The 24,557-nt window shown below is 36.5% G+C and overlaps 1 protein-coding gene across 1 annotated transcript in view; it reads left to right on the forward strand.

Moving 5' to 3' along the window:
* Window positions 1–24,557, forward strand: part of LOC149275728 (polypeptide N-acetylgalactosaminyltransferase 9) — a 111,407-nt gene that overhangs the window by 20,981 nt on the left and 65,869 nt on the right. The window contains exons 3-5 of the mRNA XM_089504384.1: window positions 17,886–18,052; window positions 19,186–19,360; window positions 24,253–24,450. Of these exons, the coding sequence (XP_089360510.1) occupies window positions 17,886–18,052; window positions 19,186–19,360; window positions 24,253–24,450 (540 nt within the window). The remainder of the gene's footprint in view (window positions 1–17,885; window positions 18,053–19,185; window positions 19,361–24,252; window positions 24,451–24,557) is intronic.

Consider the following 24,557-nt stretch of genomic DNA (forward strand, 5'->3'; position numbering starts at 1 on the left):
AACATGTAGAGAAAACAAAAAAATTCAAAATAGTGTAATAAATTCAAGTAAATGAAATATATGGAGTGTGAATTGCACTCACAAACTTGGCTTTAAAAACACCCCATCAGAAAGACCTTGAAGTCTTCGTGGGGTCTGTAATACAGGAAAAGCCACAAACTGGTGCAGTAAGTTCAAACAATATTTTTAATAAATGAATCAGAGCAACTTACAAGCAGGTGGGCATAACAACCGGGTTATGCATACAAGCAGTGGGTAAAAAGTCTCCACCGAGACTGCAGAATGTAAGTGAAGTCCGTGAAAAGCCCGTAGAAAGTAGTCTATATGTCCGTGATAAAATTCGGTAAGTGTCTCAACGCGTTTCGCCGAGCTATGTGTCGGCTTCCTCAGGAGAAATTCAATTGATGTGTGTGTTTCTTTCAGGTGCGTTTAAAAAGGATCTCTGGGTGCCGTCCTTCTATAGCTACGTCATCGCGTAGCATCCCCGCTGTCTCTCTATCTTGTCTGTCTTTCGCGCGTACGCATAAAGTTCTTTGTATGGAAACATCGGATGGGCGGGGGCGATGAAGAGCAGGAAATTCATCGTTCATATCTGCGGTACTTGCGACCACAGAGACTTGTGAGAGCTCGTATTTGCAGACGGAAACCGGGAGACATCAGAAATAGAGATGATTATGAATAAAAATAAAAATATTTATTTTTGCGATTCGTTTTATGATGTGAGAATGAAGAACGGATAGGTAGGAACAAACCCCCGAAACGAGTGAAAGGATAAGAGTGAATAAAATCAAAAGCATGTATAAAGCATATTAATATATATATGAAGAATTATATTAGAAAGTATATATGTATAAGTATGTCTATCCTAATGACTAGGATATAGATGCATGTAAAAGAGGTATATCTATAAATAAAAATAATAATGATGTATATAGATATGGATGAATATAAGTGTGTATCATGTCTAAAAATAATTGTACAAACGGTAAGACAACATGTGCATATGATGATAATAATAATATATATGTATATATGTGTATAATGGATGAATATATATATATGAAAAAATAAATAAATAAAAATAAATATCAATGGTATAGATATAAAAGAATTAGTATTATTATGTAAAAGAATTGGTATTGTATATGTGAACAAAAGTATTATATATGTAAAAAAATATATCAAGATGTGTACTAATAAACGGAGTAATAAAGGAATTAAGGATGACGTAGCTATAGAAGACGGCACCCGGAGATCCTTTTTAAACGCACCTGAAAGAAACACACACATCAATTGAATTTCTCCTGAGGAAGCCGACACATAGCTCGGCGAAACGCGTTGAGACACTTACCGAATTTTATCACGGACATATAGACTACTTTCTACAGACTTTTCACGGACTTCACTTACCTTCTGCAGTCTCGGTGGAGACTTTTTACCCACTGCTTGTATGCATAACCCGGTTGTTATGCCAACCTGCTTGTAAGTTGCTCTGATTCATTTATTAAAAATATTGTTTGAACTTACTGCACCAGTTTGTGGCTTTTCCTGTATTACAGACCCCACGAAGACTCCAAGGTCTTTCTGATGAGCTGTTTTTAAAGCCAAGTTTGTGAGTGCAATTCACACTCCATATATTTCATTTACTTGAATTTATTACACTATTTTGGATTTTTTTGCTTTCTCTACATGTTCATGCGCCCCTCTTTGGTTCCAGAGCCCAAGACTTCTACAGCCTTTAACAATGTCAACCATTCCCCAGCTCCCTACCTAAACACTTGCCCTGCATGTTTCTCCTTGTATGTAGCCTGGACAGATATGCACTGTGAGGTAAGTTGCTTATTTCCAAATCCCTCTTGCGTTTAGATCTAATTATTAGAACATTTTTGTTGTCCAAAGCACAGTAGCTCTTAGAACCCTGACTATGCCATATATTAGATGTTACATAAAAAAAACACTGGGGGCTTCTTCACATGGCCTTCACTAAATATTGCTTAGAGTTGATTTCTGTACAAAAAAGTTATCTTATGCCTCTTTTCCCTCCATTGGATTTGTTATTGATTTAGTTATTTGGCACCAGCTAAGCTTTCTAATTAAGCAGTGTCCTTAATTAGAGTACGACGCACGGAACATGGATCTTGATTATTAAGTCTGGCCTGTGGGAAAATAAGCTGGGGATTGGAAAAATCCAAATTAAACAGAATCATAAAACTAAATGACCATACCCCAGGTCCCTCTTGTTGCACAAGCACAATATATCCTGGCTTATTAATTGTTACATTCTTGTTATGCAGAAAACTTGAATACGATAAGCATGGTTTCATATGATAACGCTGTGTTGCGTGTCCATTGCAATGTGGAAAAAAGTATCATTAACTGAACAGACTCAAAACTGACTCTGTTTAAATTAAGGATCCTTCGTTGTCAATTAAGCAGCTCACTTTAAATTGAATCAAAACCGAATGAACAGGTTATTAAATGTGCAACCGAACAGGTTCTGATTCCATATAAAGACCACGGATCATCCATGAGCCATTATCAAATATAACAGCTATACAACTTCTGAGTTTGCAAGACCAGTATGAATGTCTCACTTGACTCGGGCACTATATATGTTAACATACAGCGAAACGACATGAAATAAAAACACAATAGACATGAGGTCGTTGGAAAAAGTGTAAGGCCACAGTGCTTTATTAACTGTGACAAGTTCAAGAAAATATATTAAATATTAATAAAACAAGAGATAGGTTATGCATTAATAAGATGTAAAAACCATAACCAAACAACATCTTGTAGGGATATCCCGCCAAATTCCAAACGGAGACCGTTGGGTCGGAACACCCTACCCTTCGAAAGTTCCCCCAGGGACTGAACCCGTGGAGAAAACAAATTAAACATGAATGTTGGCATAACAACCAATCGTAAATTCAGCATACCTATCTCAAAATTCTGCCGTACACCACATACAGTTAGAACAGAAAAATTGGGGAGGGAGGGCGGGAAATTCCTGGGTTTGTCACTCTGATTAACTGATTTTCTGATCAATGGCGGGAAAAAGGGTCCCCTAAATAGCCACCAAAACCCCCACCCCTACGAGGATATGGGACCCCATAGGATGTCCCTTACATGACCCTTAAAACCTGGCCAGCACGCTTCCAGTTAAATATAGGCCCGGTCATGCAGCCCTTCCTCTTAGTATCCAGGGCTTGTCTTTAACATGGCTCTGATTTGGCCTTACGGTATGTCACTGATTCGGGAAAGTCCATAAGCTCTTAGAGAATGTAGATATTGGATATACTAACATATGTTGGAGGATTTAAGGATTTGGTAAAATGAACAGCTGATAATTATGGCCTGTGAACGACTTTTAGGTGTTAGTTATAGCAACAGATGATGAGCTAAATTAAAAACATCCTTGTTCCTTTGGGGATAATCCACAATATTTCAATGCATATTTGTAAATAATAAAAGATTTATACATATAGATACTTTGCATTTATTCATATATGGCCAACACCAGACTGCTCCCAGTCATTAGATTTGACTGCCTTGTGCCATAATAACTTTAGGTTTGTCATCCCTGGTCTTTGGTATTTGCTGTAGGACCATCTCATGATGGCATTGCTTATATGAACAACTCTTAAAAGGCATACAAGGGGTTACATATAAGACGTTTTACAAATCTCTCAAACTGAGTTTTTTCATGATTTTCTTTTTTGTAGTTTATAACTTTAAACTTTATCACAGGCTCCTTGTGAATACTTCAAGAATATGTCAATTAAATATCATACAAAGCATTAAGCCAAATATTAACCCTACGTAGCTATACCCCCAGCTACGTATAACGCTACCCATATGGGGATTACCCCAGCCTTTTCATCAAGCTAAGCCAGACACCCTAAACAACCCTAGCTGCAGGTCACCAGCTCAGAAGGCCCCCTTTACCAACTTACTGTCATCACATTCGACTTCTGGTCTGCTACCACCATAGCCCCCCTCGGGCAAAATCTGCATACTCATGCTTCCCACGGCTAATATACTTAACCCTTTCAGTTGCTGTCTAGCCTGGTAATGCTGAATATACATATTTGCAATATAATTATTTTAATAACTTTATCAGTTATTCTAAATGTACTGTTGGGTTGTCAGTGCTTACTAAACAATTTTCCAACCTCCACAGAGAAGTCTGGCTGTTCTTGAAAACCTTTGTTTTGCTAATTGTGCAAAATGCACAAAATTTGTGACTAAAATTCAGCTTCAGAGACAAAGCACAGCACTTGGGTCCAAATGTTACCCCAATGAGAAGATTGTGTATAAATTGTCCACTTGTGTGAAATTCTATAACAAATGCCCTGCAATATCTATTAACTACAGTAACACCACTTTTAAAAAAGACAAATAAGAACACACATTCACTCGGTTTCTTGCCCCTTTCCTTCATATTTAGCACAATATTTCATTTAAATATGCTATTATCATTTTGGCAAGGGCCAGCATGATGACAGCTTACACTACATCTGATTTCATAATACACTCAGTGGGTTTTTAGCATCCCTAGAAATAATAGTCCCTATATAACAGTAACTTCCATGCATAATTAATATATAATTTCTGTCTGTAACATATGCATTGGTAATAGGGAAAACTTAGAGGGCATAAAAGATCAAGCTTTTCATAACAAACAATGATGATGGAAGCAGTAGATTAATGAACCTCAAATCCATTTTTCTGTTTTTTTATTTTTTACATTGTCTATTCTTGCATAATATCTAACATATAATATATCCAAGAAACAATACCACATTTAAGACAGGTTTACAAGGCCATTGTTCTGTGCATGACGTTAAGTGTGATTCCGCCCAAAATATGTGGTTATTGTAAGGACTTCACAGCTACAGAATGCTCCATCTCCTTCCATTTTTGCAGAAATGTAAAGCGTCTGAGCAAAGGAGTTCATTTGGATAGAAAACCTGTTTTCAGGACAGTCCTAGCAGATTTGAGGCTGTTAGCATCTATATATTCTAATTCATATGTACAATAATCTTACCAAGCTGCTTATGTGGGAGAGCTGATGGAGGGCGCCACTATGAGGTCCTTTGTTTGTTAGTAAGTGCATACAGAGGAGGATCACATATATAGTTCCCTTGGGCTCTAGAAATCTATTAAGCAAACAAAGAAAAACTAATTATAAGGGTTCCAACACAAACCTGTAAATATACATACATTAAATAAATATCCATGAGGCATTAGTACTATATTTTGGCCAAACCACACAACCTCACTTGCCACATCATCACCATTATGGTAAAAATAAAAGCAACACTTAATACCAATTTACTGGATGGCAGCTAAGACATGATATGTGTTTGTTAAATATGGCTACATTTAAGTTCACACAAAGTATGGGCAGGGATGGAGACTCCTGGTATATAACAATCAAGATATAATTTACAATTTAAAGAGCAGGGTGTAAAGGAGCAAAAAGACCTCACAATTAGAAAGCCAAGTAAAGCACAGTAAGAAGGCTGGCATTTGCTTAAGGCTAACGTCAAGCTAAGCAATGTATGTCCTTCAATGTTGGGCAAAGTGGCTGGCTGGGCACGAGGAGATGTTTAGTTCACCAACAGCAGAAGAATTATAAATCATGGATTGAGAACCATGTCCTTGGTAATTCATTTACAACCTGGAGGGGGGCACATTTAGCCTACTTGAAATTGCTATATCTAGCCATCTTAAGCAATTATGGAATTGATAACTTACTTTTATATACAAGGCACTGGGTAAATTCCGTGCAAGCATTCATAGCAAACGTTCTTATTGCAAATCAACGTTTGATACCAAAAACATTTATTGTCATCAGTCCCCTCCATAACGTAGTACTTGATTCAATGCCCATCTAAACAAAGTGTCTCCTACCGCCACCTCGTAAATGTTATTCTTCTTTACCACTGTATATGTTGAGGTTCAGTAATATCCTTTAAAGATCTCATTAATGTTCTTTGCATGAAACTGCACATTATAGAATATTGTAAAATTAATAGAATGTAGTGACAAAGGGCTTTGGGTTTTAGTTGATATGTGTAGTGCTAAAACACAAGTGTTATTTCACAGACTAAATGGGAATGAAAGGTGCGTGCATTGTAAGTGCTTTTGATCCTACCCATTTTGGTTAATATATGGTATGAAAAACAAAAACAGATCCATCGTTAATGGAATGAAGCTGTTACATTCTTAAGCCAAGTGGGCGTCTACTAATATAGTAATGGACACTTCTGCAAAGATTATGCCGTATTTGTCCGCTGCGTCTGGGAATATTTTCTTGCGGTACTGTATTTTATTAACTTATCTTCCTTCTTTTTAATCCTTTCCTTCTGTTTCTGTATCTTTGTGTGCAATAGACAGACTACACATAAAAATGGTGGCGAGTTTAAAGCTCTGGCAGATGTCAGTCCATCTGTCTGCTTCTATTCAGCCATTGCTTTCACATTGAAAAGTCCCAAATGAATTGATTTTAAGTTTCTGTTTGCAGGCAGTATCTAGGTGTAAACAACATATGGAGGAAAGGCATCAGCAGAGTCCGAAATCGGGAAGGTTGCGTTACTGCCCTAATGGGCAGAACTAGGAGTTCAGAAAACATAATTATCCAATGAATACCCGCAGGTGCCAGATGTTGCATCAGCAAGATCCTGTAGTGATCCAGAGAAACAAAGGAAGGGAATTCTTGGGAAACAGCTTAATTTGGAGCAGAAGCATATCATCAATTATTTTGTAGTGACTCCACCATATTTAGCAGTTGCTCCAATTCTGCCTTGATAAATATAGCCACGAATGGGCTGCAAGTATATATATATATATATATATATATATATATATATCTATTACAAATCATAAAAACTAGAAATGGTGTAATTCATTCTATAAATATTGATTATTTGATGTTAGTCTTTCAGTTCATTTATGAGTGTATTCAATTAATTACACATGGATACCACAGTTAGGTGGTAAAATCCCAAACAATAAAAAACTGGTACGAAAGTATAAGAGGTTACAATCTAATTGGTTGAGGAGGAAGTGAAACAATAGGAGAGGACTTCTTGGATGAGGATATGTTGGTTAAGTCAGGATGAGTTGTCGAGGCTGTTGGTTGTTCAGATGGCTTACACAGGATGCTGGCTGAGAGTGTTATGAGGAAAGGTTGTACGCTTCTCAAAAGAGGTGGGTTTTCAGAGAGCGTCCGAAATTTGCATACATATAGGAAGATCTGACGGAATGGGAATTTTTCAGAAAAGAGGTACAACATGGGTGAAATCCTGGATGCGGGAGTGGGATGAAGTAATGATGGTAGAAGAGAGACGAAGGTCAGGAGAGGAATGAAGAGGGCGGTTGGGGTCTGTTTGGACCTATTTTAGTCTATGAACTATTGGGGCATTAAGGAAGCACCCTAATTTTCCACATCAGAGTTTATAAAACTGTTCAAGTCTTAGTAAATATTGAAAACTCCTGTACCATGTTTGCTTACAGGTTAATAATTGCGTGTCAAGAAAATCATAGATAAGAGACTACTTTTACTCAGTGAAATACTTTCTGGTCTATACCAGTCTTTAAAAAAAATGTTTGCTCTTGTGAAAATTTGCATATTAAAACGTCAAATTATTTTCCAAAGGATTAAGTTACAGCAGCATTTTTGGCACATCCAAAATCTCTTAAATGCTTGTTACATACTTCAAAGAAAAACTGTTACGGGAAGATTGTTAGAGTTGTGCAAGTGTGCTGATTTGTGCTGTTATCAAAGTGCTAGCAGGTTCCAAATAAAGAAATATGATGGATCCCTGGGGCCTACAGAGACACTGCAAGTAGCAGATAGCTGAGCTTCACTGTGAATACAAAGCTCTTGGTTTAAAAGAAAAAAGAGATTTTAGCAATTCACATGGATAGATATAGATAGGTAGGTAGATAAAATGTTATTTTAAAATGTTATACTAAATAGTATATATATATATATATATATATATATATATATATATATATATATATATATATATATAGGCACAAAATACCAAGAAATCTGGCTTTAAATAGAAAAGTGAAAAATAAATACAAAGTAAATACAACTGATGATGTAATGGCTCTATATACTGTTTTATTCAACTTAACCTAATGAATATATCCACATAAAGCCACGTGTACTTAACTACATTTAACTATACATACTAACCCTGGCAGCCATGGTTGTTGGTCACTGAGGTATTTTTTCTAAGGTCTAGAAAAAAACCACACTCATAGATGGCTAACGCTCCAAAAACTGTTTGGCTTAGTTCATTGGTAAAAATAAATCTATTTTAATATTGGGATTTGTTGTCATGTTGAAAGGGGTTCTACCTTTAGCAAGGACCATATGTAATGCCACCATTAATGGCACTGCAGTTATCTAAAATACAGATGTCCTTAGTTAAACCATGAGAGTGAATATAGTATAAAGAAGATAATTGAAATTAATAATGGCAGTGAATTATGTTGAGCACAATTTCCAGACCAGGGCAGATATGATTATGAACTAACTAGAGAAGAGACCTAAATGAAGGTGCATGGGAACATACTTTGGTCAGATCTTTACTTATTAATAACAACTAGAATAATATAGCAATTACTACCATTTGCCCTATTGACACATTCAATGGTTTGCGACAGGAGTTAGCCTGTGGGGCAGGGAGGAAATTGCTCTTGGGTCTGGTCCAAATTCTTCATGTAGGACAGGCTGATCTGTTTAAGTAGGGATAGCTCAATGCAACACTGGACCAGTGGGTGCTCAGTGGGGCTACATAACATAACTAATAGGATGATATAGCCGAGCATTGGACCATGGGGAGGTGGGTGGGGATATGTATATGTGCACTTGTGTGGGAACAGGGGTGCCACTTGCTGTAATGCCTTCTACGCCAAATGGTGCCAGCTCTCCAGAAATTCAAGTTTGGTCAATACAGCCCTTCAATTGAGACTGGTGCACGGACTCTACTCAGCAACAATGTTTGCCTAGGTTTTTGAGAGATATTTGTTTCAGGAGCTGTCAAGAACAATAGCATTAGGAGATACAGTTAGGACAGTTAGTATGTACATACTGTATTATATCCCCACACGATTCATTAATTGTGCTCTTAGATCACACACTGATCTCGAAAAGGTAAACAACAGTGTAGAGGTCATTTACCAAACCTTCAGGTAAAAATCTTAGGATAAGCACAGAGCCCTCACACCAGAATTGTCAAATGTGGAAGCATAGGCAGTTTAATTGGATTGTTTACTACCTTCCATTCAGTTTCATTATATATTCAGATTTTTTCCTAACATATTTTAAACTAAAGTTGTGCTTAATGTTTTGCTTGGTAGATTAATATAGTAATATCTTATGTATGTATAATTCTTAGTGGGGTCTAAAAGCCAGTCTTGACCAAAAAAGTTGATACATTGGTAAGGCAAAGCACAAAAAACAACAAAAATCTTTTGCTGCAGAAACATTATTAATAGATTATTTATTACATATGAATTTTGGTCTCTGAAGCATTAATTAAAATTCAGACGGACTTCCAATCCTTTCACTGGATATAATTAAAGTAAGTGCATTTCACAAAGGTCTGCAAAACTGAAATTGTATGAAGTCCCTTACAATAAGTTAAAAGAGGAGACAATTATCAAAGCGGTACCCTGATGACACTAATCACTTTATTTATAATGGACTGATTTCCAGATTGTGAGGATTTTAATAAGAACTTACTAATTAATGTTATCAATATCAACATTCACACATTGTTAGACATGTACATGCCTGTTTCACAAATGGCAATTAAATGTCTTCCCTGAAGCTACCATTCAGGTCAGAAGAACACTTGCTATTTAACCATTAAAGCTTAGTTTTATGCATTTATGTGCTTATTCTGCTCAGGCTTAGGTAGTTGCACTGAGAGATAAATCCCAGGGGTCCTCAAGCCTCCTTGGACCTTGCTGGCATGTTTTACGTGTAGAAGGGCCATATGTAACATTGGGGAAAAAGTGAAGCTGCCACAGGCACAGGTGTACCTTAGGGACCCATGGCAGATATTTAGGTTCAGCTTCTTTGTATTGTAATAAATATATTGGGGCAGGGTAGCAGTTTATTATCTGGCCGCAAGATGGGACATGCCACATACAGCATAATAGAAAAATAGCACGAAAGGCCAAGGGGATAAACATGATTAACATGAATATAGGTGTAATAATTAGGTTCAGGGATAATCTGGATAGTAATAGATTTCTGCATTTTGTTTCATAGCTGTGATTGCTGTAATAGCCTTTAGGCAACCTGCAGCTACAAATCTTTTACAGGATTACAAATTCCATCATACCTGCCTTGTACATGTGCATATCGTATGAGTATAATAAGATATTCAGCTATAACCCCATAGCTATGTATTCCAGTTCAAACATTTGCAGTCATAGAATGAATATATTCTCCACCCCGAATTTCACCTCTGCGTAATTGAACTACTCGTCATTTAAATGATTGGAGCCGTTCTGCAGGAGGAAATTTATAGGCTATGGACAAAGCATACTGAATAGTGCATCTTGGGTAAACACATTGTATATCCATGGTAAACCTTATGCAAAGGAAATATGAGATAATTCTCTTTAGGTAACAATGTTAATAAACCAAGAGGTGTTGAAAGGAAATTATAATAGTCACACAAGAATACAAAATACACCGCTTATAAGAGCTGGCATTCTATCCTACTCATAAAGCTGTAAAGAGACTATGTATGAAAAGTAATTGACGTAAAAAGTTTGACAAATCACCATAGCATCCAAGAAAGTGGCCCAATCCATAGCTATAGTAATAAAACCAATTTTCTAACTTTGCTCCAGAATTACTTTTTATTCATAACCCCCTATGGTTTGCAAGGCTTGGGCAATTAACCTATTTTATGCAAATGCAGTGTGGAAAGAGTGAAGCATAATATAGCCTATATATGTATGAGGTGCTATTGAACTTTTAGCAAATTAATCACGTCACGTAGTTTCTGGCCTCATGACGACATCAAAAAGCCACAGGGACCACAATTCCATTTTTATTCAGCTCAGATTTTTTTGTTTAACTTTAAATCTTTTGTGTGAATTTTTAAGTACATTCCCTATAATACAAAGTAGCGTGATATTATACTCACCATGCAGATTTTATTGTATGTCCATAATTAACAACACAGGTTTTCCAAGGACTGGCCCATCATGTAGGCACCTAAAGTTTGTCTGCCTAGGTTGCAAGTCCGCTGAGGGTACCACCTCCAGGTTCTCCCATGTTAGGAAGGCACTAAAACCCCATCCCTGTATTTGACATTATTACCACATGTGACCTTCTGCGTTGCTATATCTAAAAGCTTGACCTAGATTTTGAAGACCAATATCCATATAGTGCTTGTTTTCTGGTGGTCGCTTCCTTGATATCATAATAATATTATAGCACAACACTCCTACCTCTATAGAATCAAGAGTCTGACAGAGGAAAACTGGTGAACAAGAAAGGATGGCAATAACACTTCAGAAAACCCACAGGTTCATTTGAAAAACATATTTGGTATTAGACACCTAAAAGATTGATGAAGCAGCTTTAATTCTGTGTGCATTTCTGTCTGCAGGGGAAAGCTGGCACAGAGCTCTGAAGGTGTTACTTAATCCGTGGCTGAAACAGCGTATTAAATCTGCTTCCAGCTAAAGGATTTTCCAAGGAAAGAAAAAATATGTTTTAAATCTGCATAAATATATATCTGTGCGCACATTCATATATATATACAGTATTTGTGCCTGCGGAGAGACAGATGTATGAAGCACATTTAGTACATATGTAGTCCTAAATAAAGTACATTGAAATAAAGAATTAGTGCTAACGAAATACAAATATACATATAAAGTAACAGTACTTTACTTTACAGTATAATAAAGAGGAGGTGCATAAACTGTAGAAATACAATAAATCAATAGTCAGGTGTTATGAAGGGGGTATGTTAGGTGTGAACAAATTAGGAAAGGAGGTCCCTGTCCTGACGAGCTTACAGTCTAATTTTATGGATGAAAACAACCATTTGGCCCATCTAGTCTGCCTATTTTCTGCTGCGGTCAAAAGCTCAAACCTTATTTGGTCCTTAGTTATACATATAATACATATCTCGCTATTTCAATACATAATATGTAGTAAAATATGTATAACATGATTTTTTAAAAATTATTTTAAAATGCATATTTGGCTGCCTTGCCTTAATTATTCCTTGCTGTGTTGCTCTAGTAATATGGTGATCAATTTATGTAAAAAATAATTAGCAGTAGAAAAATAGAAGCACCACATAAACACTGTCACTCTGATCAGAGCAGAGAGTTGCTGAAGGGGCGCTGGAGGTAACAGTTAAGAACACAGTGCAGTGCAGGAAACGGCAGCGAGGGCTGAAAGGATTAGAACAGTTCTAAAGGGTTGTGGGGAGAAGCTCCGGGGAGCAGAGGGACAAGGAGGGCAGCAGAGGACACTTGTCCTTGTGGGAATTGTAACCTCAGGGCTGGACAGGGACCAATCGTGTGCATTGTGAGTGGTCCTTACTTTAAGCCCAGCCCAACATCACTCATATTTTCCATGGTGACAAGGCACGATTACATATATATGCTTCCAACTTTGTGGGAACAGTTTGGGTAAGGCCCTTTTCTATTCCAGCATGACTGTGCCCCAGTGCACAAAGCATGCTCCATAGACATGGTTGGATGAGTGTGGTGTGGAAGAACTTGACCGGCTAACACAGAGCCCTGACCTCAACCCCATCTAACACCTTTGGGATGAAGGGGAATGGAGATTGTGAGCCAGGCTTCTCTTCCAACATCAGTGCCTGACCTCACAAATGCTTTACTGGATGAATGGGCAAAGATTCCCACAGAAACACCCCAAAATCTTGTGGAAAGCCTTCCCAGAAGAGTGGAAGCTGTTATAGTGTCTAATGTCTATGCAATGTCATGAAAGTCCCTGTTGGTGTAATGGTCCGATATATATATATCATTACAAAATAAGTTTATTGTTCTTACAAAACAATGTGTTGTTTCTTAAATATAGTCATTGTGACGACATTGTGGCTATAGCAGTATCTCTTTTTAATATTTAAAAATGTGAAAATGTTCAAAATCTTTCAAAGGGCTAGGTTTCAAGTTTTACTTTTTGTAATGTTAATTCACGGGCAAGGACACTTATGTAGATGCTTATCTATATGTGCATAAAAACACCAGCACAAAAATAATATCCATTTGTTAATGTAAATGAGTTTTATTTAACATAAGATCATTGTTTTAATTACGTTCAAAGTAATTTCTTTAAAAGCTGTTCCGGTTCTAATTGTCAATTTCAGTATCACCATTTGTACAGCTCAGTGGACTTTCAGCACTATATAAATAAAGGATAGCAATCATTGATAAAAGATAATAACTGGTCATTTGCATAACATATAAATGATATGTAAATGCATTTAATTTGCGATTCTTATTACCATCAGAGGTTTACACATAAATATTTTGTTTTAAAATGAATGATAATAATACTGCTGTCCCACTCAGACAGAATATTACTAAAATAACAAAGACGTATTTGTATGACGCCACGGTCCTTATGTTGTCTGCTCCCTTATACTTGAAGCTGTGAAGTACTGGATTGACTTTTTAGACTGACACTTTGCATGAGGCCAATCATGTAGGATTAATGCCAGCAATCTGCAGTCACCCAAGACCATATTTTTACATAAACTTCCTTTGTTATGTTGATGTAACTGTGAAAGTAGGAAATATCATCACATGACACTGAGGATCCAAAGTCAAGCTTCATGGTATACATTTCTCTATGGAGATCTGTCACTATCACTAGTGAAAGCCTTGGGCTGTAAATTACATAGCATTTCTTTTTTTGATCATGGTCTTTCCAACTTTCACTGAATCTATTGTTAGAGACACTGCAACAGATTTTCTAAGCAGTCAGAAAATGTGGTACGTTTTGGTGTAAAATCATTGTCTACAGATTGCTGTATTATTAAATAATTAATTATTAAATTAATAATTATTAAAGGCAGATTTTACTCTGATTTGCAAGTTATTATTAGTGAGTAAAAAAGTTACGTTTAACAGGACACCCCAGTGTCCCATGCAGCCAATGATGAATGCATAATAAAGCACATTTTAAGAAATGTAATACACATTCTTCAACATGTAAAATAAAAATAACACTACATGCTTTTAGGTGAAACTGCAGCTCAAGTACAGCAGCATGCTGTAGCCTCCAAACATTTTTTCGCACCATTTTTTGTTGACAGCTTGAAGCAGCCAATCCGCAGTAGGAAAGCACTTCTATTGCAGTAAATGGGAGCACATTCTGCACATGCACAAAGGGAGTTCTCAGTTCACCCCCCTGGAATTCTTTCACGAGCCAGTGCTGGATCTGGCCTGCAGTGACTATAATGCACATGCAGTATAGTGATCAGGAGATGTTTCAGTCAAATGTAGAAGCTGGGATGTAGGAGGTGAGGCAAATGCATGGGAAGGGGAATTGTGCAGACATCAAAATTTAAGTTGCTGATTGATTTCTTAATTGGTTCAACTTCTGCAGAGAAAAGTGATTAGACATGCTAGTTGTGAAAAATCTCAGCTTTCATAATATTTCCTTACTTTTATGCTCAGTAGTTCCATAAGTGCCCAAAAAAACAACTTTGTAATCAATAGCAAATAACATTTGCTATGAGATTCAATGATGTGTGCAGAGCATTAGTGTGACTCAAATTGATTAATTTTTAGATATACATTGTAGACCATTTAGGAATTTTATAAAGCAATAGAAAGGCCCTAATGAGCTTCAGATGCGGGAGTAAAAAAGTCTGAATTAAGCCCAATTTGGCTTAATCACTAAAGACTGGGTCTGCAGTAGTCTTTTTACCTCCTTGACTTCACAATATATCATGAAGGTTGATCCTTAACAAGGAAGAGCCACTGGAAGAGCTTGGCTGCTCCTGTATAATCAGTGAGATTGTGTAAGTATCCTTACACATTATGCATTATACGGGGCTTCAGACAGGAAGAATCTGTCGGTGCTGGTCCTGCACACTAAAGTGGTGGTGTTGAAACTGCAACTTTTCTGCAAGCTCTCTGACGACTGTCCATATTTCAACAGATGAGAGTACTGTGTAATGTTTTGGCACATTTTCTGTATATAGCTAGATAGGGAGATTGTAAATAGCTATAGATTGATGTGCTGGTCCTAGTATCATTCTCAATGTGTGATATTTTTTATATGTTCTGTGTTCAATTAAATGCAACAAAGCTGTAGGACAAATTGCTCATGTGCATCCATGCATCGCATGATTTAAAATTCAGGTCTCCTCCTACAAATCAGCGTTTACCTTGCTAACAGTTATTTGAGATCTATTTTTTCTGTATCAGAAATGTAACTCATAATATGTTTGTGCGGTAAAAGGCTATGCACAGTAACAGCAAATGATTAATCAGAAACTCTGTTGCTCTTTAGAAGGGAAGGTCATCAAGGATGACAAGTCATTACACGGAGAATAGTAATAGCTGTTAATGTCTCTGATAAAGCAGCTCAAGAGGCAGACAACTGCAGGTCTGATGGTATAAAGCCATCGAGTTTGGGTCACATTGAAGAATGAGGAATGGACATGCTTTCTCTTTTCACAAACATGGTAGTTTGAATTCTACAAATAATAGAAGGTGGAAGAAAGGCAAGTTTGTGCCAGGCTAGACAGAAGAAAAGCAAGAAACTAAACACCTAGTGCTTAAGGGAATACATGGATTCATAGTGTTTGTCTTATCTGCATTATCAATGAAAGACGAATGAATGACGAATCAGGCATTGACATTGGAGTATCAACAATCAAGGACTGTTGTGAATACAAAGTTTCCTTGAGTAAAGGATGTATTGAGGAGTTTATCAGTGAGTTGATTAGTTTGTGAGACCAATTTTCATCTGTTGCACTTTAACCATCCCCTAAAGTATAGCGACAACCGGGTACTATCCAAACGGCAGGCCAGGGACCAGACATTTTTGGGGACAAAGAATTATCTGTGAATGAAGTTTTTGGTGACTACCGATATCTGTTCATTCAAAATGTTTCATATTCCTAAACCTTGCAGTTCTTCACTAATCAAACTGCACAGTATGTCTGCGTGAACACACGGACCCAGCATTCTCAATCAATTTAGGGTTGTATTAATATGAAATTAAAGTAATGTTAGGGAAAGACGTGAGTGCTGAATAGTTAATGGTGTGAGCTAATTTCTGGCATTCACAACCTCCTTATTTGATGTTTACACTTGGAGGTTAAGCATAAGCTAATGAAATATATATAAAACAAATTTTATGCTAGTATTCATAAACTTGCAGAGGGAAGAAGACTCTTTAAGATGAGCTTTTTAGCCGCAGTAGCTGTTATGTGTACATTTCTGTGTTTTATGTAAATAGTTTTCTATAACATTGGATGATTAAAGCCTATTGAATTAGCTGCATGCAACGCTGCCCCGAGTAAATGTACTCACTAAAGTGTAATCTATTACTAGTTGCACTCCTGGATCCACAATGTAACATTTGTTTTTAAAAGATGCCTTTCTCCTTGCTTGTCGACTTAATGATACCTTGTTTTGTATTGAATTTTTCTGAAGACATTGCAAATGATACTTGCTGTAACCTTGTATTTATGCAGCCCAAGTGAAATGCTTTCATTTGTTTGAAAAGCAGTGGAAAAGGGAATGGAAAAGTACTATACCTGTTACAGATAAAACACAGCAGATCAGTCAAAGATCTCAAGTAGTTTAATTTAATATAATAGGAAGCAATCCTTAGTTGAACTTGCCTGTGTGTGAGAGTGGTTTAGATGGAGTAGAAGGGTGACAAAGGTTGTATTTTATGGTGCCATAAATTAATTGACATTAATAGTCAGAGGATACATTGAATAAAAATGACTATGACAAGTTAATTAAAAAAGGTGACAATGCTTCTGGCATTTTCTTCATTTTGGGACCAAAAATAAAAATAATACCTTTATTAATGAGCTCCTCACACATTGCTCTATTTCTGTCAAAGCAACAATTTGAGCAGAGAGGAAAACTACCCTAGAAATTAATCTTTAAAACCCATGTGATTTCTGACTGATCGCGCAAGAAAGGTTCATCTTCGGCTAAGGGTTCCATGAGTCAGGAGGAGAATAAATCTAAAGGATTGGGTTCTATTGTTCTCTTCTGGAGATCTGAAATGTTGATCCCATTTGTAGTTGAGGGTCAATAATGTTAACCTTTCCTGCACCAAAAGCATTAAAAGTGTTAGAGGCTAGTTCTGTGAGTGTTTTTTCTACATTTGCAAGGTTGCTGCACTTTTGGATTTATTCACAGTGAGCTGTAGGAGAGTTGATGGGAGACATAGCATGCCACCTCATTGATTTAGCTAAGCACTATGATGGGCCGATGCTGGAAGTTGGCCCCATATAGTAAAATCTGTTACTTTATTGGAAATCCATAAATTCTAGTTTTACAGATTAGTATGAGAAATGTTGCTTTACTGTACTACTGAGGTTATATAGGGTGTATAAGTATTAATATACTTGTACAATTATTGTAGGGTTTTTTTAATTTATGTTCGTGCTTAGACAAGTGTACTTTATGGTTTGGTAACGTATTGTCAATTTCTTTTAGTTGAGTGCAAAGATGTTCAGACCCATGGTAATGAAACAATCTTTCTTCAGGAGACTAGGACAATGTTCAACAAGATGTGAGATTGCATCAGGCTTGTGCTAACAGTCTAGTGGTAATGACATCTTTATTCTTTATTATACCCCATACAGATGCAAACAGATGAGCTACCCAGACAACTTGCCACAGATTGCAGTGGTCTTTATCTTTGTGAATGAAGCTTTGTCTGTTATCCTACGTTCTGTCCATAGTGTGGTCAACCATACCCCTTCTCATCTGCTGAAGGAAGTCGTACTGGTGGACGATAATAGTGATAATGGTAAGATGCTACAAATGTGAACAACATGATTGGCTTTTTGTATCAAAATAGTCCATCTAGCATCAAATAAGAATGGAGGAGCAGATATTTTGAAAAATGTTTATCTCCTTATGTGATCTGCACAAAAAACCCAAAACCTGATGACGCACCAATGATGAACATGAGCACAAAACACTAGTTCTTACATTTTAAAATATTCAAATAAGCCAGCTAATCACTGTAGGTAAACTATAAGGTGAATGGTGAAAATGATGGATACATGCATGCTTACCTTTAATTTGTCAGCATGGACACATCTTGTTACCAGGACTGTAGAATTAATATTAATTTTGACACAAATAATCTGCCAAACCACAATAACCCACATTAACTCCAGCAAAAGAGTAATTTGTAGATCTCTAATGGAAGGAAAGATAGTTTGGCTTGACTTAGTCCAATTGTGGGAAGGGCTAAATGTCAGGGTATACAGGACAACTATGTCTAGATTCATTAGAAATAATGTATAGTTAGGATATGACCCTGCTACTGTAAACTGCCACAGAGGGATGGGAATATAGAGTCCTACCCACAGAAATAAAGTTCTCTGACCTCTAGGAACCCATAGTGCTTTAGTCTAGTCCTGGATATAAAAGTTTTGTGCCACAAAATGCATTTTACCATTAGGCAGAGAACTTAGTGGTTATATGTGGAAAATAAAGAATAATTCGGCCCCCAGAGCTGGCCTTAGGCTACCTTGTGCAAAATCTGCTGAAAGGCAAAAGATAAACAGAAACCCCTATAATTACAGACATGCGCAAATATATACGCAAACATAGCCAAACACTTACATTGTCATGATTAAACTTGCAGACAGGGATGTATTATTATGACTGTATTCATACACATGAACATTTATAAGCTTTGAAAAGCTTACACTTACCATCATACATATGCCTAAACATATTGCTTTAGCCAGCACAGATCTCTTTCTCTCATATTTGAATGGTGCAACAAGGTCACAGTGACAGTGAGGTGCCCTTCAAATTCATCATAAACCTATGACTTTGAAAACCCATTAAGATTGTTCCCTCCTTTCATGCCAGGGTAATTTAACATAGCTCGGAAAACCTCTTATTTTCTGTTTCTTTTAATAGTTGAATTGAAATTTAACTTGGACCAGTACGTTAATAAAAGGTATCCAGGGTTGGTGAAAATTGTACGTAATACAAGACGGGAAGGATTGATTCGAGCTCGGATTCAGGGATGGAAGGCGGCTAGTGCTCCAATTGTTGGATTTTTTGATGCCCATGTGGAATTCAACACTGGCTGGTAGGTGTTTTTTTTAATCTGAGTAATACCAGTAGGTCTATAGTATATAATATATATATTTCTTACAAAAGATGTGGAAATAATACCCAGCCAATTCTGTGTCCCCACCTTAAATATGATTATGTGCTTATGATACATATCAAAAATGATTGCAGACCAAGTTAGTGCTACTAATCCAAAATGAAGCAAATTCAGTGTACTAATCAACAGAAGATACAGAATTCCGCAGAAATAACTAGAACATTTTTGCAAGAGATATGGATTTATTGGTTGCACCCCTAGATATATAACTATGAATACCAACAATAGCTGTGTGACAACACAAGACAAAATAAGAATGAGTGTTTTCAGCTCTGTCCTTGTTCATTTAGTTGATAGAAGAATGTACTTTGCTAGCATCAATTCTAATGAAAGGTGTGAAGACTAATTGAGTAGAGTATTAGGTAGCTGTTCATATCCCTCATGGTCTGCACATATGTTCCACCATCTGTTTGTCTGGAGATAAAAAAAGAACTATTTTGTCTTGATCAGGAGCTTCATTATTGCTGCACATTTGACCTTTCTGGTGTAAGAGGCATATATAAAGGAAACATTAAAAATAAAGCCTCCTTGACAATTGTGTGAGTGCCATTGATACTGATATCCAAATATAAAGCAGTCTTGTTAAAGCTGATCTCCTACTTTTCCCAAATCCTGCATTTTACAGTTCTATATGTATTGCATATTGCATGTGTACTATGGTTAAAGGTGTCTTAAGTTTTTCCTGGCAGCTTTGTAGGTTGGGAAAGGTAAGGTAAAAAAAATAGTCCAAACAAAATGCAAAAACTATAGGTAATGTTAATTAATTTAGTTATGCTAAAACCTGTGACATTTTTCCATGGAGTAGCAAATTACTCTACAGAACATGGTGAATCCTTGATATTGGCAAAGTGAATTATTACAATGTAGGCTTCGCAGTAGGTTTTGTTCACCTGCTTTCACCCTTATTTTTAGTACTGAATTATGAATATAGCCACTGACCTATGCATATCATTGTTCTGTGGAAGAATTCCTTGCCCCAGTCTACATAACAATTACAATAAAACTGACTGAAGCACTATCAGCCTCTCACTCTCTCTCTATGGAACGTGAAGTTGCCTGTTGGCTGAACGAGCAGCCGGAGAACAAGATAATTACTTACTTTGGATGTCCTAGAACTGACAGCTTATTACACCCATTAGAGCATGGCTTAATGTTTCGTCAGTCAGATTCTGCCATGCCAGAAATATTTCTTTTCAAATATTATTAAGAACCATGAAGAGGATATATGGTTGCAATGCAAATAATAACAAGGGGAAAGATAGATCCTAAAGCGAAATTTGACTCTGTTAACCTCCAGGAGTTGGGCTGATAATTCTGAAAAGTATGTATTTGGACAATAGTCAGAATATATTATTCCATCGCAGTTATTACACTTCCTGAAATTGAAATGTCCCAGTGAACAAGTGGGCTGTGAAATGCTAATGAGAACGGGCTTGCTTTTATGGTTACTAATGTAGGTTTTTATTGCAAATCCATATATATTGAGCAGGCATGATGGATCCCTGCAATATAGAGCTTCACATTATTTTGCATAAAGACAAAGACTTCAGGCTTCACAAGGAGATGACCCTAAGATACAAGTTTGGTTTGTATAATCAATCTCATTTAGGCGTTAGTCTTAGATGCAGGTAACTAATAGGATGATGTCTATTGAGAATTTGTGCCTTGTTGGTTTTAACCTTTTCTTTTGTATGCAGAGTGATTCCAAAATACATGTACAAAAAAGATGTAATAATGTAATGTTATGTGATCCGAATGCTAAAGTAACCAATTGCTCTTATTGGCTGGATGGCATATCAATTGCAAATACAGTAAATATAATCCTATAACAAAACTATATCTTTTTGTAGGTAAGGCAGGACAAAACAACAGATTGAGAACAATAGTATAGCAAAAAAATGTTAAGTTGTTCAGAGGGTCACAATGAAATGCAAGATCCAGGATCATTTGCCTTATATCCAGTCAAGATGCTTAAGAGGTCAGGGGTACTGTTTTCAGGAGGCACCAGTTTCAGTTTCCTGCAGCCTTCAAGCAACCAATCAAAATAAAGGTTACTTCTGATTGGTCTATTTTCTGTGACATGACTAATCATTATGTCAATAGCTCCTGCACGTATTCAATTGATCAGATGCCCAGTTCTGTTGGTGTTACTTGGCATTCTTCTACAGGCTTCAGTGTACCAAAATTTTGGTTTGTTCCTGACCGCATACTCATGCGTGAACCCCACATGCGGTGAACGGCGGCTTGACTCAACTATGATTAATTAACTTCCAAGTTTCACCCTGTGACTGACCCAGTCTCTAACCCTGTGACTGACCCTGCCTCAAACTACAGTTCTACACAGAACAGATCTGTAGTTCCTGTTGCTATGCTTCCTTTGAATCCATTCAAACCCAAGGTGTCCTGTGCTGTGGTAGAAACCAAAAACTTGATCACAGCTGAGTATGTCCTAAGCATTGAAGGAAAGGGGGTGTCATAGGTTAAAGCTGAATAGACCTAGTTCAGATACCAGACCTGTGAGACTACATCCCAATCAAACAATTACATATGAGCACCAAAATAATCCGCAGCCATCTAAAGTGGAATTGATAGAGCATGATCATACTTGCATTCTCAATGGGACTTGAACTGAACACCTTACTTATCTTTGCATTTAATACTTTGTTTATGTGAGTGTGTTTAAACTTTCTTGATATTAAATTGATTATATAACTGCACTATACTTTGTGTCCTCTTGTATTCTCCTGTATGAGAAACACTTTTGCATTATATATATATATATATATATATATATATATATATATATATATATATATATATATATATATATATATGGATAAACCATGTAGTTCATCAAGTTCACCTATTTAACAAACCCATATTAGTTGGTTTTTTTTAGTTGAAAAAACCCACTGAGACAGTAATCTCACCTGAAAGGGAAAAAATCCTTCTTGTTTTAGTCAGACTCACCCTGAATCAACATTACATAAACTACTTTTACTTGTGATAACCCTGTATGCATTCCATATCAAGAAAAACATCCAAACATGTTTTGAATAAATTGATTGAATTGGCCAAAAAACTTCAGATTCCACAACCGCCCTAAAGAAACCTTCTTTATATTTAAAACGGAAAGCTCCTTTACTTCCAATTTTAAGGGATATCCGCGAATGTATAAAGAGATATTCAAAATGATTTGTGTATTGACCTTGAATATATTTATAAAGGTTTATCATATCCCTATGAAGACATCTTTTCTGAGAGAAAAATAATCCTTATTTGGACAGCCTTCTTCATAGCTGAAATTTTCCACATCTTTCATCATTTTGTTGCCCTTCTCTGAACCATTTCTTGTTCTAGTATGTCCTTTTTTACTATTCCCCAAAGCTGCATTGCATATTCTAGGTGATTTATAAAGAGGTGAAATTATGTTTTGATCTCATATTTCCCTTTTAATACATGACATTTTGCTTGCCTTGGCAACAGCTGCCTGAGATTGTGCACAGCTGCACAGTCTATTGTCAACAAGAACACCCAAATCCTTTTCAGTAGAGGATTTACCTTGCACACAGTCATTAAAAGTATATTTAGCATTTTCTTCTTACTCGAGTGCATAATTTTACATTTATCTTTATTGAAACGCATCTGTCATCTGTAAAAATTTTGAAATTGCTTCCAGTACCTGCTTTTAATTCATTGATAAATAAATTAAAAAGAATCGGCCCAAGGACAGAACCCCGAGTTACTCCACTTAAGAATTTTGTCAAGCTGGAAAACGTGCCATTTGCAACCAGCCACAGTTTCAATCAGCTCTCTATCCACATACAAACATTTTTTTCAATTTTTTACTTAGTAAACTATTGTGCTGTTCGGTATCAAAATCCTTTGCAAAATCTAGGCATATTACATCCAGTGCATTACCTTGGTCTATATTGAAACTTACCATTTCATTGAGAGCTAGTAAGTTAGTTTGACGTGTCCTATGGCACATTAATCCATGTTGACTATGTGTAATAATATTGTTACTTTAAAAACAAAGTCCTGGATTTCATCTTTTGACATTCCTTCAAACCGTTTCCCACTATGGATGAGGTTTACTGGTCGATAATTTCCTGGCTCTGAATGAGACCCCCTTGGACAAAAGCATCCCATTTGCTGTCCTTCAATCTCTACTGGCACATTTCCAGTCAAAATGGAATCTATAAAAATTAAATATAAAGGTTTGTCGATTATTGAGCTCCCTATGTTCCTGAGGATGAATCCCATCTAGTCCAGGAAATTAATTGACCTTCATAGTCATAGCATGGTCTGTGAAATCGCTGACACTAATTCCTGGTGGGTATAAACTGACCAGAAAAATAAATCGAGAACCTCTGCTTTCATCTTATGTTCTGTAACCAGCCTCCTTTGGGTTTCAGCTGTTCTACATTTTGTTTTCATCATTTTGCTGTTAATATACTTACAAAGATTTTGAGATTTTTGTTTTGCTTTCTCTTGCAATAATTTTTTTCAATGTTTATTTTAGCTAACCTGATTGCTTTTTACAAATTATCGGATTTACTTTGTATTCTAGAAATTATTCCTCTGTCCCCTCTTTCTTAAAGACTTTAAAAGATTTTTTATGGTGTTTTTACACTATTGTTACACTTGTATACTAAGCTCTATGTGTGATTGTGGAATTTATGTTATGCAGTACTGGATTATTGATAAGGTCAGCTTTTACATAAGTAGCTTAATATCATATTAATGTCACTGTGGTGTTAGGCATACACATCTTCACATATTTTTTTTGCTGTTCATTTTGAATGCAGGGCTGAGCCAGTAATAACACGAATCAAGGAAGACCGCAAACGAGTAATTTTACCCGCAATTGACAATATAAAGTACAATACTTTTGAAGTACAACAGTATGCCAATGCTGCTCATGGCTATAACTGGGGCTTATGGTGCATGTATATCACCCCACCTCAGGATTGGCTTGAAAAAGGAGATGAATCAGCTCCTATCAGGTGAGTAAATGCTATTGTCTTTCTGTACATTTTCAAGAATGTCATTTAGGCCATCACTTTTGAATCATAAATTGTGCATTCATATATGTATAAACTTTATTGGCCAA

Source organism: Sceloporus occidentalis, unplaced genomic scaffold, assembly GCF_023333645.1.
Source record: "Sceloporus occidentalis isolate IW3139 unplaced genomic scaffold, rSceOcc1.0.p SCAF_269, whole genome shotgun sequence".
Lineage (NCBI taxonomy): Eukaryota > Metazoa > Chordata > Lepidosauria > Squamata > Phrynosomatidae > Sceloporus > Sceloporus occidentalis.